Raw genomic sequence first — 14,940 nt, forward strand, 5'->3', positions numbered from 1 at the left:
AATAAGTGCAGCTGCAGCTTGTACAGTTTATTTATCGTTAAATAAATACTAGAACTTCTAAAGACCCAGGCCTAGTTAACTTTTTTACCTGCTGATTAAAGTGGGGTTAGTCCTGCATCTAGTGATAACTACTCAGGCTCTCTTTAAGAGGACATAAGTGAGGACAAGAGTGCTTTATTGTTCTCATTCTGCCTGTGCTACAGCACCTCTTTTCACCCTCTGTCTGATTGGTTAGCTGGCCGACTCTGTTGTGATTGGTCTCCCACTTTGAAAAAAAAATTCGGATATGTCCTGCCCCTCAGCATAACACGCCCAATGTGTTGGAGGGGTAGCCAATATAAATGCAAGTGTGACATAGTGATGTCACTATGTTATGGAATTAAACAAAGGAGTCCAATGGAGGCGTTCAGGCATTGGTGTGTGGGAGAGAAAGGATTTTTGCATTTTTTAAACATGGATTTCAAACTGATTATCCTGCGATAACAAGATTACTTGTTTAGCTCTTATTGTCATTATACTGTGAAAAAGAATTGAACTGGAAATATATTTATATCTTTAGATGTTAATAACCAAAAAATTAAGACCTACACAATTAAAACATTGCTGTGTCGGCATACATAAATATTTTAGCACAAAAAGTTATCTGGTGTATTTGAACAACAGTCAAGAAAAACCTACCACCTTAAAGTGACACTGGGGCAACATGGAATATAAATGAATACTGCATTAGGCATGCTGGTCCTGCCACAATATCCTATGTCTCAGAAAGTTCAGATAATTATTGAGGCAAAACTTTACTCAACCTGTGTAAAAGTTTTTAAATTGTACTGCGCCAAATAAAGTCTGTAAAATGTATACAAATAATGGGAAATGCTGAAGATAATTACCTAATTATCCCGTAACTGGAGAAGCTATTCTTGGCTAGCGTATCATGCTACCTAACACACACACGCATACAGTGTCTTATCAGAGCAGGGGAGGCTAATTAGCCAGTCATTAGCCAGGTCTCATTTTACAGAGGCCATTCAGATTGTAATGGACGCTGAGGGAGTCTGTTGTCCTCTCTCTGTTCTTTCTCTCAGTCTTATCTTCGTCTCCCTGCCTCTGCTCTTCTTATCTCCACCACCTCTCTTCCCCGGTCCTCGAGGTGAACAGAAGAGAGGAGGGGTCGGACAGAGCTGCTGCTGAAAAGCATCTGAAGGCTTTTTTGAAGGGTTTGAAAATGTCATATTTTAGAGGCTGCTTAAACTCAAAGAGAAGAAAAAGAGAAAGTTTCAAGCAGAGAAAGTTTCGCTATAATTTACTTCAACTTCAAGTTTTCTAATTTTTCATGCTCTTTATAGACTCCAAAGTCCTGGAGGAAGAATTTTAAGGGCACTCTTAAGAGAGAATTTTACAGGGCAAGTTTCCGCAGAGAGCAAATGGATTATCTCCCTGCCTGTGTATTATATAATGCTAGCCTGAGCTTATGATATGTTTCCACTGCAGCCAGGCTATTTATAGCACAGTCGAGAACCATTGCATCATCCTTACAATCAATTTCAATCTTTGAATGAACTGTTTTTAAACAACAATTGTTTCCAAATAGTGTTTCTAACAGGTTTTCAACGGTTTCTCGATTCCTCTGTTAAATGTGAATGTTGCATTCTGACATTGTGACACTACCTAGTTTAAAAACCCTCTGCAAATACTGGCATTAGATGTGCTACCCTCTAGATCTGCAGGTCAACAGGGACAAAGGCAACAACCATGGGGTGTCAGTGTTCTTCTTTCCTGATATTTGCCAATACATTAGGCCTTATGCATGTACTATGAACAATATACACCTCCTGAACAGCAGAAATTCTAAAGCAAATTCAACACAACTATTTGAGCTATGCTACTTAACAATGCTTACTGCTCCAGATTAAGTGAGTATGGTAGGGTAGGTAATTCACTTCAGAAACACTTTTTGTTATATTCCATGGAATGCTCTTAATATCTTGATAGCAATGAATAAATTAAATGCTTGGACAATAAATACATAAAACAAATGTCATCAGTGGCGCTGTAAAAAGCACGACCAATAATTTGCCTCGGCCCGCGGCAGATAATTGGATGGCCTTCCATGTCGTGCACAAACTTATCTCGTGCCCTCATTGGTCATGTGCACGTTCGTGTGTGTTGGAGGAGGGGCTCTGTAAGGAAGTCTGAAGGAAGGGTTGTTCGGTTGTGTACTTTCAAATTCTAGCTTACTTGAGCTGGTTTCTCCATTCTTACCTACCCTACATTTAAGTATGCTATTTTCTTCTAGCCGGCATGCTAAAAGATACTTTTTTGTATATATGATATATTATGATATACCAATGTGGCATTAGCCTACAGAAACTCCCGTTGTTGTCACTTAGCTGTTATGTTTAACAAATTGTGTAGTAAATCCAGACCATATATTTTAATTCGGTGCAGGCTTTATTTTTCTTCTTCTTTTTTTAAATGTACTGCTTGCGAAAAAGATGTGAAATAGAAAATGTAAATGTATGCAGGTGTTTGTATATAGCGATCAAAAGGTGTATGATTATCTGCTAGGGATGTTTGTTTTACATTGAACTCTCCCAACTGTACAAGAAATAGCAATCTGTTCAAAGTGTAGCCCTGTGATGTCCGTCGTCTATTGTACAACGCAGTTTGGATGATACTGGTGGTTTTAACAGTTAAAACAGTTCCTGGTTGGCTTAATTTGCAGAACTTTCAAAAGTGAGTCCAATAAACTGAGGAAAAAAAGAAGTTCAAAAGGATTTATATTTGACCATGTGATGCCTTAAATGTATTCCTGTTCACAAGCTTTTGGGACACACTCACTTGACATAACTTCTGACATTTTAAATCAGATATTGAACATGCCTTCTTTAGGATTTAGGCTGAAAACCAGAGCAGTATGTGGAGATACAAAAGGGGAATTGAATAAGGGGCCCAAACTTTATCACTTTCAATTTGACTGGATATGGTCAAAGGGATTTCTCAGTGGTTTCAGGCTGTATTGAGTGAAACATATTTCTTGGAATAGCTTCAGGGCTAAGCGAGTCATATTTTATATATATATATATATATATATATATATATATATGATATATTCTGAGCCAGAATACTTGCGTATTTAAGTGCATGTCCCAGTTGTCCCTGTAAACTTCTTATTTTACTAGTTAGTTTATCAAACTGATTCAAAAACGGTTTGCTACTTAATGAAGCAAAGCAAAGCAGTATATCTGAGATTAATATATCATGTTATCAGTGAATCCAACCAATTGTGAGCACCTTTTCAGAACAATATACCAGTTCTATTTCCAACACTGCTTTGCATGTCAAATAAAATTACACTATGTTGCTTTCACTTAATAATAAAAAAACAGAACTTCTGTCTGAAGGAGGAACAACCTTGTACTTCTCATATTGCTGTTGTACTACAATTTGTATTGTAGTAATTATAGGGAACACCTTGATTGCTTGTTTGTCTTTCAGAGTTAACGGTATTTTCCCGACATACCTGTGATTGAGTCTTTCTGGTGTGCAACAACAGCCTGTATATCTCCTGCGTGAATCACATTACTGCCCATTACTTGGCATCAAACTGAAGGGAAAACCTGCCTTATTTTTATTAAATGTGTGATAATGGCTTGTACTGTAAACATCCATAACAATTTGCTAAAGAAGAGCGACTTAATTGATATACTGTATGAGGTAGGTTACTAACACACAAGGAATCATTCAAAAGGGTTTAAAGTGCCTTAAACGATACGCTTCGCAAAAACAACCTCCAAAAGGCCCCAAAACACACTCTGCGGCCTAAATGCATGTATTCTTGACATTGTGGTGTCAAGGACTCTTTGTGTTGTGCAATTTTCCAGTGCTGTTTTTTTGTTGGTCAGTGATGTTTTTTAAATGTAAGTTTACTATCATGGCAAACTGCAATTCTTTCACACCCTACACCCTAAGGCACTGCAAAATTGTCAATATTTATAACCTTCACATGATCATAATTAGGCACGGTGTAGCATATCTATACAATATAATGCTTTATATAGCCCTTTACATTTGCTAATTTATTCCATTTTATACGTATTTATAATATACATATATATATATATAAACAGCGTGGAACTGTCTTAAGGCATTTTATTAAATGTGTATTCACATGTGTATTTTAAGAGTCACTGCTACCAGTTTGCAGTATTAAGCTGGATATTATTTGTATATTTAGATGCAAAAAGTATTTTTAAAGATTCTAGGTTTTTTGTCACTTGCACTAAACCTAGTGTTTTGTTGGCAATGAAAATATTCCAAACTCTCAACAGTGCAACATACAATATGTTTGCCATATATAATAAATTGTATTTTTTGTTTAAAAAAAGCAGTACAACATTGTGCAATTGATTGCAGATATGTGTGAAGGTAAAAGTAAGTAACCTATATACATGTAAGATAACATTCAAATATAATAGAACCCCTCCTGAGAAAAAGTGACTTACTTTTTATAAAATATTATTCATAAAATAATGTAAATGAACTGTACTTGAGTAGAAATCAATCAGTCATGGTGTCTGTATTTCAGCAGTTTCATTAACGCGTCCAGTCTGATGCTGTTGGTTTCAAACTATAGCTGTACTTTCTGCTGGTTTGTTTAGTTTGATGTTAATAAGGCACAAACAGACAGTTTTATAGTTGATAGGAAATAGACCTGTGGTATCTAATCATTTATGCTGTATATCAAAAGAACAGTGGCTCAGTTATCACTAAAAGATCAATAGATTTTCATCTGACGGTGAATGCTGCCTAATTAAAGTTACGTCTCTTATCCTTTTACATAAAACGAGAAAAATACAGAAAATCTTGCTAGTATTTGAAATGTATCGAAACAGTAATAAGACAGAGCCGAGCGGACATGATGCTGACCGTGGCTCCCTATATTCTCTCTGTAAAGAAGACTGCCATATCGTAATAAATCCATACATGTTATTAATGTCTGAAAAAGGCATAGCGGGATGGAAATCTAATAGCACGTGGTTGGCTCATTCCAGTGTTAATGGTGTTAAACTCTGGGAGAAAAGGGGGCTTTGGCCCCGAGAGTTGAGGAGAGGCCTTTAACAGGCCCATAGACCTGTGGCTCCCTGCCAACAGCCACTAATAGAACCATAAAGCAATTACCAGGAAATAGTGGGAGAGCGGGATGGAGAGAAAGGAGAAGATTTACAATATGTTGAGTGGAAAGGAAGAATGTGAAATTCATTAGGACAACAAGAAAAGTGATGGAGGGAAATGGGATTTGTGCCATTTGATATGACCATTAGCCGCTAATCCGATTGTATCGACTAAGTAATATACATTGCAGATCAGATAGTACTGCCTGCTTGCATAAGTTCCCCCCTCTGTAGTATGCGTGTCGTCATTCTTGATACGTGAACAGGATGTTTTGTTTACCTCTGCTAACATGTTGAGCAAAGTCACTGGAGATAGGAAATGGAAAAACATTTTGCAATCAAGCTTGAGCTGCATGTCGTGCTTCCAGGCGAATAACTTCACGGAGAAGATCTGTGTGTCTTTGTCGGTGTGTTATCAGATTTGTGTTCACCTATTCAAAGCAGTCAAAGGACATTGAATATGCAAAGTTGTACCAAATGTTTTCTGGCTTATCAGTCTTCCAGCTGCACGCGTTTCTGTTGTATTGTTCCGCAATCACAATACAGCGTTCCTCCACACACTTAGTGTTGAGAAAAAAAGGATGATCCCTTGCGAGAAGATTTTGTGTAAGGAAGGCAAAGTGAAAACCTTCTGTATGATAAATGGATTAGTATGTTTGAAATCACTACAGCTTCCTAGCGTTTTTCTGCATTTTATTTTCTTCGCTAGCTTATTTAATCATTCCGGTGTTGACACATTCACTTTGTTACAGTATATTTAGCAGATATTCACTTCTTATACAATGTGCAAATATGTTCAGCCTTGCAAGGAAATCTTCACTGTTGCAGAGAAATGTCACAAACACAATGCGGTGGATTAGTAAGTAAGCACCTTTCCCAGAGAAAGTTTACAAAGTGCTTCTCAAGAATAGAAATGGTTAAAAATGATAGACCTTGCAATCACACATAATGACAACAATCTGAAATCTATAGGAAGAGCACTCCACAGGGTCGGAGCCACCACTTTAAAGGCAATCACATTTGTTTAGTATACATACTGTCATTACATAACTACAAACTAGTATAAGAGAATCACCACGAACTGCAGATTGTGTCTTTAAGAAAATCAGGTTCTAATGGGAGCAGATGGCTTGATAAGCTGAGCATTTTTAAAGTGTATATGCATTTATGCTCTGTGAGTGAGTGTGGGTGCGAAAGTGTGTATGGTCTCGAATTTCTAAACGTGTGTGGGTGGTTGTTTATGTGTGTGAGTTTAAATATCTGCAGGGTCCAAGGCACCAGGGAAAAAATGTTGAGTGCTTCGGTCCACTTTTCTTTTAACATACATTAACTGTGTTAACTGTGTTAACTGTCATTAACTGTGTTTTTTTCCCCTCAGGCGCAACGATGAGGTGACCCACATTAAGATCCAGAACCAGGGTGACTACTACGACCTGTACGGAGGCGAGAAGTTTGCCACGCTGGCCGAGCTGGTGCAGTATTACACAGAGCAACAGGACCTCTTGCGCGAGAGGAACGGCCATGTCATCGAGCTCAAGTACCCACTCAACTGCAAGGACCCCACCTCTGAGAGGTGCCCACAAAACACCAACACCCACACATGCAGATAAACTATGCAGATAAATGCAGGCAGATGGATACAAATATACTTAAACTTTATCTAAGGTCAGATGGATACGATGCTCTTCTGGCTGAACTCATTAAAACTGCATGGAAGTTTCTCCCCGACGACAGACAGTTATTTTTATTTCTTACAGCTTCAGGGTTGTCAGGCAGTAAAGCCTCATCCTGCCATGAGAAGCAGCTAAAGCATCTGAGAAATGTTATTAGTCTAGCTTCCAGGGCAGTCGCAGTATCCTGTTATGGCCTGAGTGATGTTTGTGAGGCTTTTCCGTCCTGCAGAGAACACAACTCTTGACTAAATATTAAATCCTTGTAATTTCTTCAATATGTTTTGGGGGCACGAAAATGTTTAAATGTAATATTATGCATTAAAGTGTTGCGTCCTCATGATGCATTTCCAGCATACTGAACTGAAAGAGGTTGTTTTGAGATCAGTGTAGAATTGCAATTACAGTGTGTATTGGGAAGCCACTTCTACCAGAACAAAACATGTACAGTTGGGGAAATCAAATAAACCAATACTCCTATAGTTGACTAAGAAGGTTTACATTGATTATTAATATAAGGTACAAGGGAGATTAGAATGACTGAGTGTCTATCAAATGAAAAGCCTCACTGATACTCTTATAATCGTATTGTGGGGCCACTGGATAGCTCCGTGGTAAGATCGGCCCATAATGCAGGAACAACACCAAAAGAAATGGTATTGTAAGAAATTGAAATATCTTAAAGAAAAAACATATATTTATATAAAACCGTCATGTTATGTTATAGAGTACATTTGGGAAGTGATACATAAATATCGGCAAATTGTCGTTTTAGCTCACTTTTGGTTTAGCCAAGGTAAAATATCTGGATCTTTAGCTGCTTCACATTTCATTATGTTCATAGTGGCTAGAATCTGGCAATACAATACTGTCCGTATGATTTTACAGAGGTTATGGATAAATATATTGCGACCTTAAAGTTTAAACAAGGCAATGCATAATGATTTTCAAATACATTTTAGGTAAGAGAAAAAATATAAAGAACACACTACCAAATGATGTGTATCCCAAAAATCCAATATTATAGCATTAGTTTGAGAAGGTACATATCTTTGCTGTTACTTATATTTTACAGAATTGATACAGTATCACAAAACATTATGTTTACATTTCAAACCCCTAGTTCACATACTAGTTTCTCACTTTGTCTGCTGTTTAGAGATGGAAAGTATCTTGTAGTGGATTGATCAGAGCTCTTTTCACTGAAAGCAGCTGCCTGCTTTGGCAGCAAAAATAAAACAATTATCTCCAAATGACGACTTTCATACAACACATGATCCAGTGTTGATTATAATGTTGATTATTGCAGCTTCAAAAAAACCTGATTTAAGGTTGGCCCCTTGAGATGGGGGGTCCAGCTTTAAAAGGTTTATTTATTGTTTAGCATCTAATTTCAATTGAAGGACCATCAATTGTTAGTAAAACGTGATTATTACAATGCCGTTCGATTGAGAGCCTTTACGAGATAATATAAAATGATTATGCAGGCCTACATTACCAGCAAGCTACACTTTTAACAGGCCAGAAATAGAGAAGTGTTGTTTATTACCTCGCTCTCGGTGTACCCATACACACGTGTTTACTCATACTGTTTATAGGGAGGATGCATTGCTCTGTATACACGCACTCCCACACATGAGACTCAGATGCTCTCCACATCCACATGCATAAATAGTGTTATATTCCCAAAGGCATCTTCAAACAAACTGAGTGGGTGGTGCTGCTGTTTTTGTATATGCTCACAGACTATCCACACGCAAACATTATTCCAGAGAGTACACAAAGGTGGGACGCAGCTATGAACTTCATCACACCTACTCGTCTTCATTTAAATGGGAGACTAAGGCAGCTGGTGTATTATTGGATTTATATCACAATTATATAATCATTATCAAATAGTCGCTTTTCAGCTGAGCTCAGTTTCCTCTCATACTGTCCAGATTATGTGCATACAAATCTGCAAATGCAGTTTCCATTTAAGTTTAAGACTTTTGATCTGTGGTTGTGGTTTATTTAGTTTTTCCATTCTACATACGTCTCTTGTCAGAGCCTTCCACACATTCACACTCACCACACAGGAAAAATAAAGTCAACACACATGCAGGTTTTTCATCTAAACATCAGCGGCTGAGTGAGGCTGCACCGATGCAAGAGACACTTTCATTCTCGAGTAGGAGTCTACGCTCACTATGCATATTGCTGCTCCTCCCCCTCAGTTGGTCCAACTTCTCTCTCAACTCGTGTTCCTTATCTTGATAATGTGTCTTTCTTGGAACTCTCTTCTGTCTCTTCTTGAGGTTGAGCTGCTCTAGACGGTGAACGCAGTATAAAATAATCAAAGCTGATTTTAACTTTTTTTTTTTTTTTTAAAGGTCTAACCTGCTGCATTTTCTTTATATCATTTTTATTTCGATCCTGAATGTCCTAAACATAATTTAAAGTGGCTATAATTTATATTTTTACACAATAACAATGTTATCAAACAAGGTGAATTCTAAATGGTCCATCGCACTGTTGTGCCTGCATCTTGGCTATTAAACCTAACACAAAAAAGTTATTCGTTTTTTCAATGTTGGATCAGGATTTACAGTTCTTTCTCCCCTCTTATCAGAGCACTTCTATAATGTAGCATTAAAGAATGCTGAAGCCTATAAGATAAAACAGAGTGTACCGATTCAATTATTGAATGCCAAAAAACTCCAAAAACAAACATTATTTTAGGATTTACTGTTCATAAAATCAATTGGCATAAATAATCAATCCTTTAACGTGTTACTTTGCACATTCTATCATAACGTCCATTCTCTGTTTTCAGGTGGTACCATGGGCACCTCTCTGGGCGAGATGCAGAGAAGCTGCTCACAGACAAAGGCAAAGCCGGGAGCTTCCTGGTACGGGAGAGCCAGAGTAAACCGGGCGACTTCGTCCTCTCGGTTCTCACCAACGAGGAGAAACACGAGAACCTGGACCGCAAGACCAAGGTCACCCACGTTATGATTCGCTACCAGGTGAGCGAACTCTCCCTCACCACTCACACTACCTCCACAGCATGTCTTTTTAAGCGCTCTCGGAACTCCACGGAGCAGCTGTTACTGTGGTTGAACTGTAGATGTTTGCCTCCAGCAGGACGGTAAATACGACGTGGGAGGCGGCGAGAGGTTCGACACCCTGGCTGACCTGGTGGATCACTACAAGAAGAACCCCATGGTGGAGAAAAGTGGCATCGTAGTGCATCTAAAACAGGTATGGAAGAGAAATAAAACAAACATATTTTGCTTACAGTATTTTAATGATGTTGCAATATTTTTGTTAATTTAATCAACTCACTTGTTTTGCTCTGTTGACTAATTACATTTCCGTGTCCCGACGTGACAGCCCTTTAATGCCACGAGGATAAATGCAGCCAACATTGAGAACAGGGTACGAGAGCTCAACAAAGTGGCAGACAACTCTGAGAAACCCAAACAAGGATTCTGGGAAGAATTTGAGGTATGTAGCTTGTGGATAGTTTTTGTGTCCAAAAGTTGTATTTAAAAATAGGCTCAGGTTACATTGGATGAGTCTAGCCATATTTAGGAGAACAAATGAGATAACTGAGTTGTGCAAATTACTCTTTTGAGTGCCATCTGCCCTGCTGGGTTGCACATTTACTTAGGATGAAGGTTTATTAATAGCTTTTGTACACACAACCTTTGTGAAGCAGATTTTTACATTTCAGTTACTAATTCTACCTGTGATTTCTATATTGCTAACATAGAGTACAGAGTATGTACATTACTTTCCATAGCAAGAATTTCAAATATTAAAGACATATAAAATGCAATTTTTATAATGACTTTTTTTTACCCATCTCATTTGTGAAGGATTACATCAGTTTTTTTACCCAGCGAGTTATTTGTCTTCTTGCTCATCAGGGGAAATGTGTTTATGCTAGCTTAATCTCTGAGTAATGACGCAGAGGCTTATCTTGTGTCATGCTCTTATGTTCCTGTATTTTTCATCTCCTTACAACTTGCAGGTCAATAAATGTGAATCATTTCCATAGTGTCAGATTATTATTCTGTAGGTGTTACAATCCCAGCTGTTTACTGCGCATGTTTGTTTACAGTATCGCTGTTACTCATCAATGTGTGGTCGTTGGATTTCTTGCCCCTAGGCTCCAATCTTGATTTAGATCATCATCTTTCAAATGAATTTGAATTGCTTACTGCATGTTCTGTGTAAAAGTGTGTGTGAGTGACATAATATACATGACAAACACACTATTAAGCTGTCTCCAATTTGTATTTATGGCATAAGTGTTGGAATTTAAGGACTGTAGATACGTGCTGTACTTGCTTCACATATTTTACCCTTCAAGAGCCTATATGTAGATCCAAAATTAGTTTATTTAGAAAGTTAGAAAGTATAGCTTTTGAGCCCTTTCAATCTGAAACGCTTTCTTTTAAGCCTAAAACCTGAACACACATGCCATTTCACTCCAGATTGACCCCTACTGTATAAAAGGCCTATCAAACTGTTTTAACACAGAGCATATGAACTCATTTTTCTAGTTCATATTTGTATGTTGTGTCTCTACTGTGACATGTCTCCATGCTTTAATGTTCAAAAAGCTCTTTATTTTCCTCATACTGCCTGTGCTGCAGCACCTCTTTTCACCCTCGGTCTGAAACCAGAGCCCAGTCTGCTCTGATTGGTTAGCTGGACAGCTCTGTTGTGATTGGTCAACCGCTTAAAGCTGTCCCGACCCCGATCTCGTACAATGTGTTGGAGCACTAACCAATAGAAGCGTGATTTCTTTTTTTTAGTGCTGTCATTATGTTACGGAAATAAACACCCAAGTCTAATCAAGGCGTTTCAGGCAGAGGGGGGGGGGCTTTGGGTTTATTAGTCTATGCAGACTAGGGCTGCACGATATTAAAAAAAACTGACGTTGCGATATTTTTTTCCCCTGCGATATATATTGCGTTTTTTTTAACTATATTTAACCAGATGAAGGATTTTAGTCACGGACATCTGGATCTTAACTGGTTGACTCATCATACCTTAAGTCATGATCTAACATGTCATGATAATGCTTGTTGCTTACCCTCAAATAAGGGGGTTCATCTGTGAATGAAGAAGAGAAGAACCTCTTTGTATCCAAAATAGTTCCAGATGTTGCTTTTCTTTTTGGAAGTAAATCTTCATTCTCGCCGGTATTGTCCTCCTGTGCCTCGCTCATTTTTTACCGGTGTTTTGATGGTCTGCAAACTAGCGGGACGGGGCCCGCTGTGATCTGATCAAGAATGATTGTGATTGGTGGTTTGCTGTGCATGCAGAGCCTGCATGTCACTCACTCAAGTAGCCCTGACATGAGCGCCGTGCAAGTTTTCCTTTTGTAGCAAGCAGCAAAATAATTGTAGCATGACGTGTTTGAGTTAATTTACCTACTTAATATCGCACGTCCTAAAAAAAAAAAATGAACGTCCCTGCAATGTGAATATCGCGGTTATCGCCATGTCACGATATATCGTTCAGCCCTAATGCAGACCATTTACAGCAGGGGTGTCAAACTCAATTTCATCGTGGGCCACATCAGCTTTATGGTTGCACTCAAAGGGGCGGTTGTAATTTTAAGACTATATAAAAATACATATATAAATATATCATATATATAAAATAATGTATTATATTACATTATTGCCTCTGCATTGGATTATTATCGGATAAGGTAATAATAACTTCATGATTAACTACGACTGAAAGCAGAAGTCTTGGGCAAATAATTGCAAGTCTCTTCAGTGTGAATGTCACAAAATTATTTAAAAAGAAAAGCCACATTTTGGGGAAAAAGTCACAATAAAAAACAAGAAGTGACATTTTGAAAAAAATAAGTGACATTTAGAAGAAAAAAAGTCAAATTCTGAGAAAAAAGTCAAATTTGAGGGGGACAAATTTGGGCAATTATGGCCAACGTGCTTCTGTAAATCGGCATGTAATCGTATAATAAACATATATTCTTTGCAAGCTCTTGTGGGCCACATAAAATGAAGTCGCGGGCCGGATTTGGCCCCCGGGCCTTGAGTTTGACACCCCTGATTTACAGGCACAAAAACGTAAATAACTCACTACTGGCAAGGGGAAACCCCAAAAAGCATAATAGGGCCCCTTTTAAAATAGGTGTTCTTGTTAATAAGCAAAGATTATATAAGAAATCAGTGTTAAGCAAGTTCTCCCACTTAAAAAGATGAGAGAGGCCTGTAATTTTCATCCTAGGTACAACTCAACTATGAGACAAAATGAGAAGAAAACAAATCCAGAAAATCACATTGTCTGATTTTTAAAGAATTTATTTGCAAATTATGGTGGAAAATAAGTATTTGGTCAATAACAAAAGTTCATCTCAATACTTTGTTATATACCCTTTGTTGGCAATGACAGAGGTCAAATGTTTTCTGTAAGTCATCACAAGGTTTTCACACACTGTTGCTGGTATTTTGGCCCATTCCTCCATGCAGATCTCCTCTAGAGCAGTGATGTTTTGGGGCTGTCGCTGGGCAACACGGACTTTCAACTCCCTCCAAAGATTTGCTATGGGGTTGAGATCTGGAGACTGGCTAGGCCACTCCAGGACCTTGAAATGCTTCTTACGAAGCCACTCCTTCGTTGCCCGGGCGGTGTGTTTGGGATCATTGTCATGCTGAAAGACCCAGCCACGTTGCATCTTCAATGCCCTTGCTGATGGAAGGAGGTTGTCACTCAAAATCTCACGATACATGGCCCCATTCATTCTTTCCTTTACAATGATCAGTCGTCCTGGTCCCTTTGCAGAAAAACAGCCCCAAAGCATGATGTTTCCACCCCCATGTTTCACAGTAGGTATGGTGGTCTTTGGATGCAACTCAGCATTCTTTCTCCTCCAAACACGTCTAGTTGAGTTTTTACCAAAAAGTTATATTTTGGTTTCATCTGACCATATGACATTCTCCCAATCCTCTTCTGGATCATCTAAATGCTCTCTAGCAAACTTCAGACGGGCCTGGACATGTACTGGCTTAAGCAGGGGGACACGTCTGGCACTGCAGGATTTGAGTCCCTGGCGGCGTAGTGTGTTACTGATGGTAGCCTTTGTTACTTTGGTCCCAGCTCTCTGCAGGTCATTGACTAGGTCCCCCCGTGTGGTTCTGGGATTTTTGCTCACCGTTCTTGTGATCATTTTGACCCCACGGGGTGAGATCTTGCGTGGAGCCACAGATCGAGGGAGATTATCAGTGGTCTTGTATGTCTTCCATTTTCTAATAATTGCTCCCACAGTTGATTTCTTCACACCGAGCTGCTTACCTATTGCAGATTCAGTCTTCCCAGCCTGGTGCAGGTCTACAATTTTGTTTCTGGTGTCCTTTGACAGCTCTTTGGTCTTGACCATAGTGGAGTTTGGAGTGTGACTGTTTGAGGTTGTGGACAGGTGTCTTTTATACTGATAACGAGTTCAAACAGGTGCCATTAATACAGTTACCAAGTGGAGGACAGAGGAGGCTCTTAAAGAAGAAGTTACAGGTCTGTGAGAGCCAGAAATCGTGTTTGTTTGTAGGTGACCAAATACTTATTTTACCGAGGAATTTACCAATTAATTCATTAAAAATCCTACAATGTGATTTCCTGGATTATTTCCCCCCATTCTGTCTCTCATAGTTGAAGTGTACCTCGGATGAAAATTACAGGCCTCTCTCATCTTTTTAAGTGGGAGAACTATTGGTGGCTGACTAAATACTTTTTTACCCCACTGTATATATACACACACACAAACTAATTTTGCAGACCCTATCCCTCCGTAGTCTTTCAAGTAGGAGGAGAAATGCCAGCGTTCTCCTCCGGTTTACAGGCACTGTGTAAATTATATATATGGAATAATTATTTTACCACTAAAATACAGCAAGACATTTTTGATTCATGTCGTTTATAACTGGAATATTACGGTACAATTATTATTAACTTTGTCTGTACAAAGTAGCCTGTCCAGGAAATATGCCCAAATCAACAAAAACTGTGAGCCGGCAGGCAAGACGCTCCGCTTCTGAAATGCTTCTGAAACGCGCCCGGTAGGGTATGACGCTAGA

General features: G+C 38.6%; 1 protein-coding gene across 2 annotated transcripts in view; it reads left to right on the forward strand.

The window, feature by feature from the left end:
- ptpn11b (protein tyrosine phosphatase non-receptor type 11b) overlaps nt 1-14,940 on the forward strand; it is a 46,356-nt gene that overhangs the window by 21,053 nt on the left and 10,363 nt on the right. Inside the window, exons 3-6 of one of the 2 annotated variants that reach the window (XM_034196369.1) lie at nt 6,550-6,744; nt 9,657-9,849; nt 9,965-10,084; nt 10,217-10,330. In XM_034196369.1, the coding sequence (XP_034052260.1) occupies nt 6,550-6,744; nt 9,657-9,849; nt 9,965-10,084; nt 10,217-10,330 (622 nt within the window). The remainder of the gene's footprint in view (nt 1-6,549; nt 6,745-9,656; nt 9,850-9,964; nt 10,085-10,216; nt 10,331-14,940) is intronic. The other variant, XM_034196370.1, reaches the window with a different exon arrangement.

Source organism: Gymnodraco acuticeps, unplaced genomic scaffold (genome assembly GCF_902827175.1).
Source record: "Gymnodraco acuticeps unplaced genomic scaffold, fGymAcu1.1, whole genome shotgun sequence".
NCBI classification, from domain to species: domain Eukaryota; kingdom Metazoa; phylum Chordata; class Actinopteri; order Perciformes; family Bathydraconidae; genus Gymnodraco; species Gymnodraco acuticeps.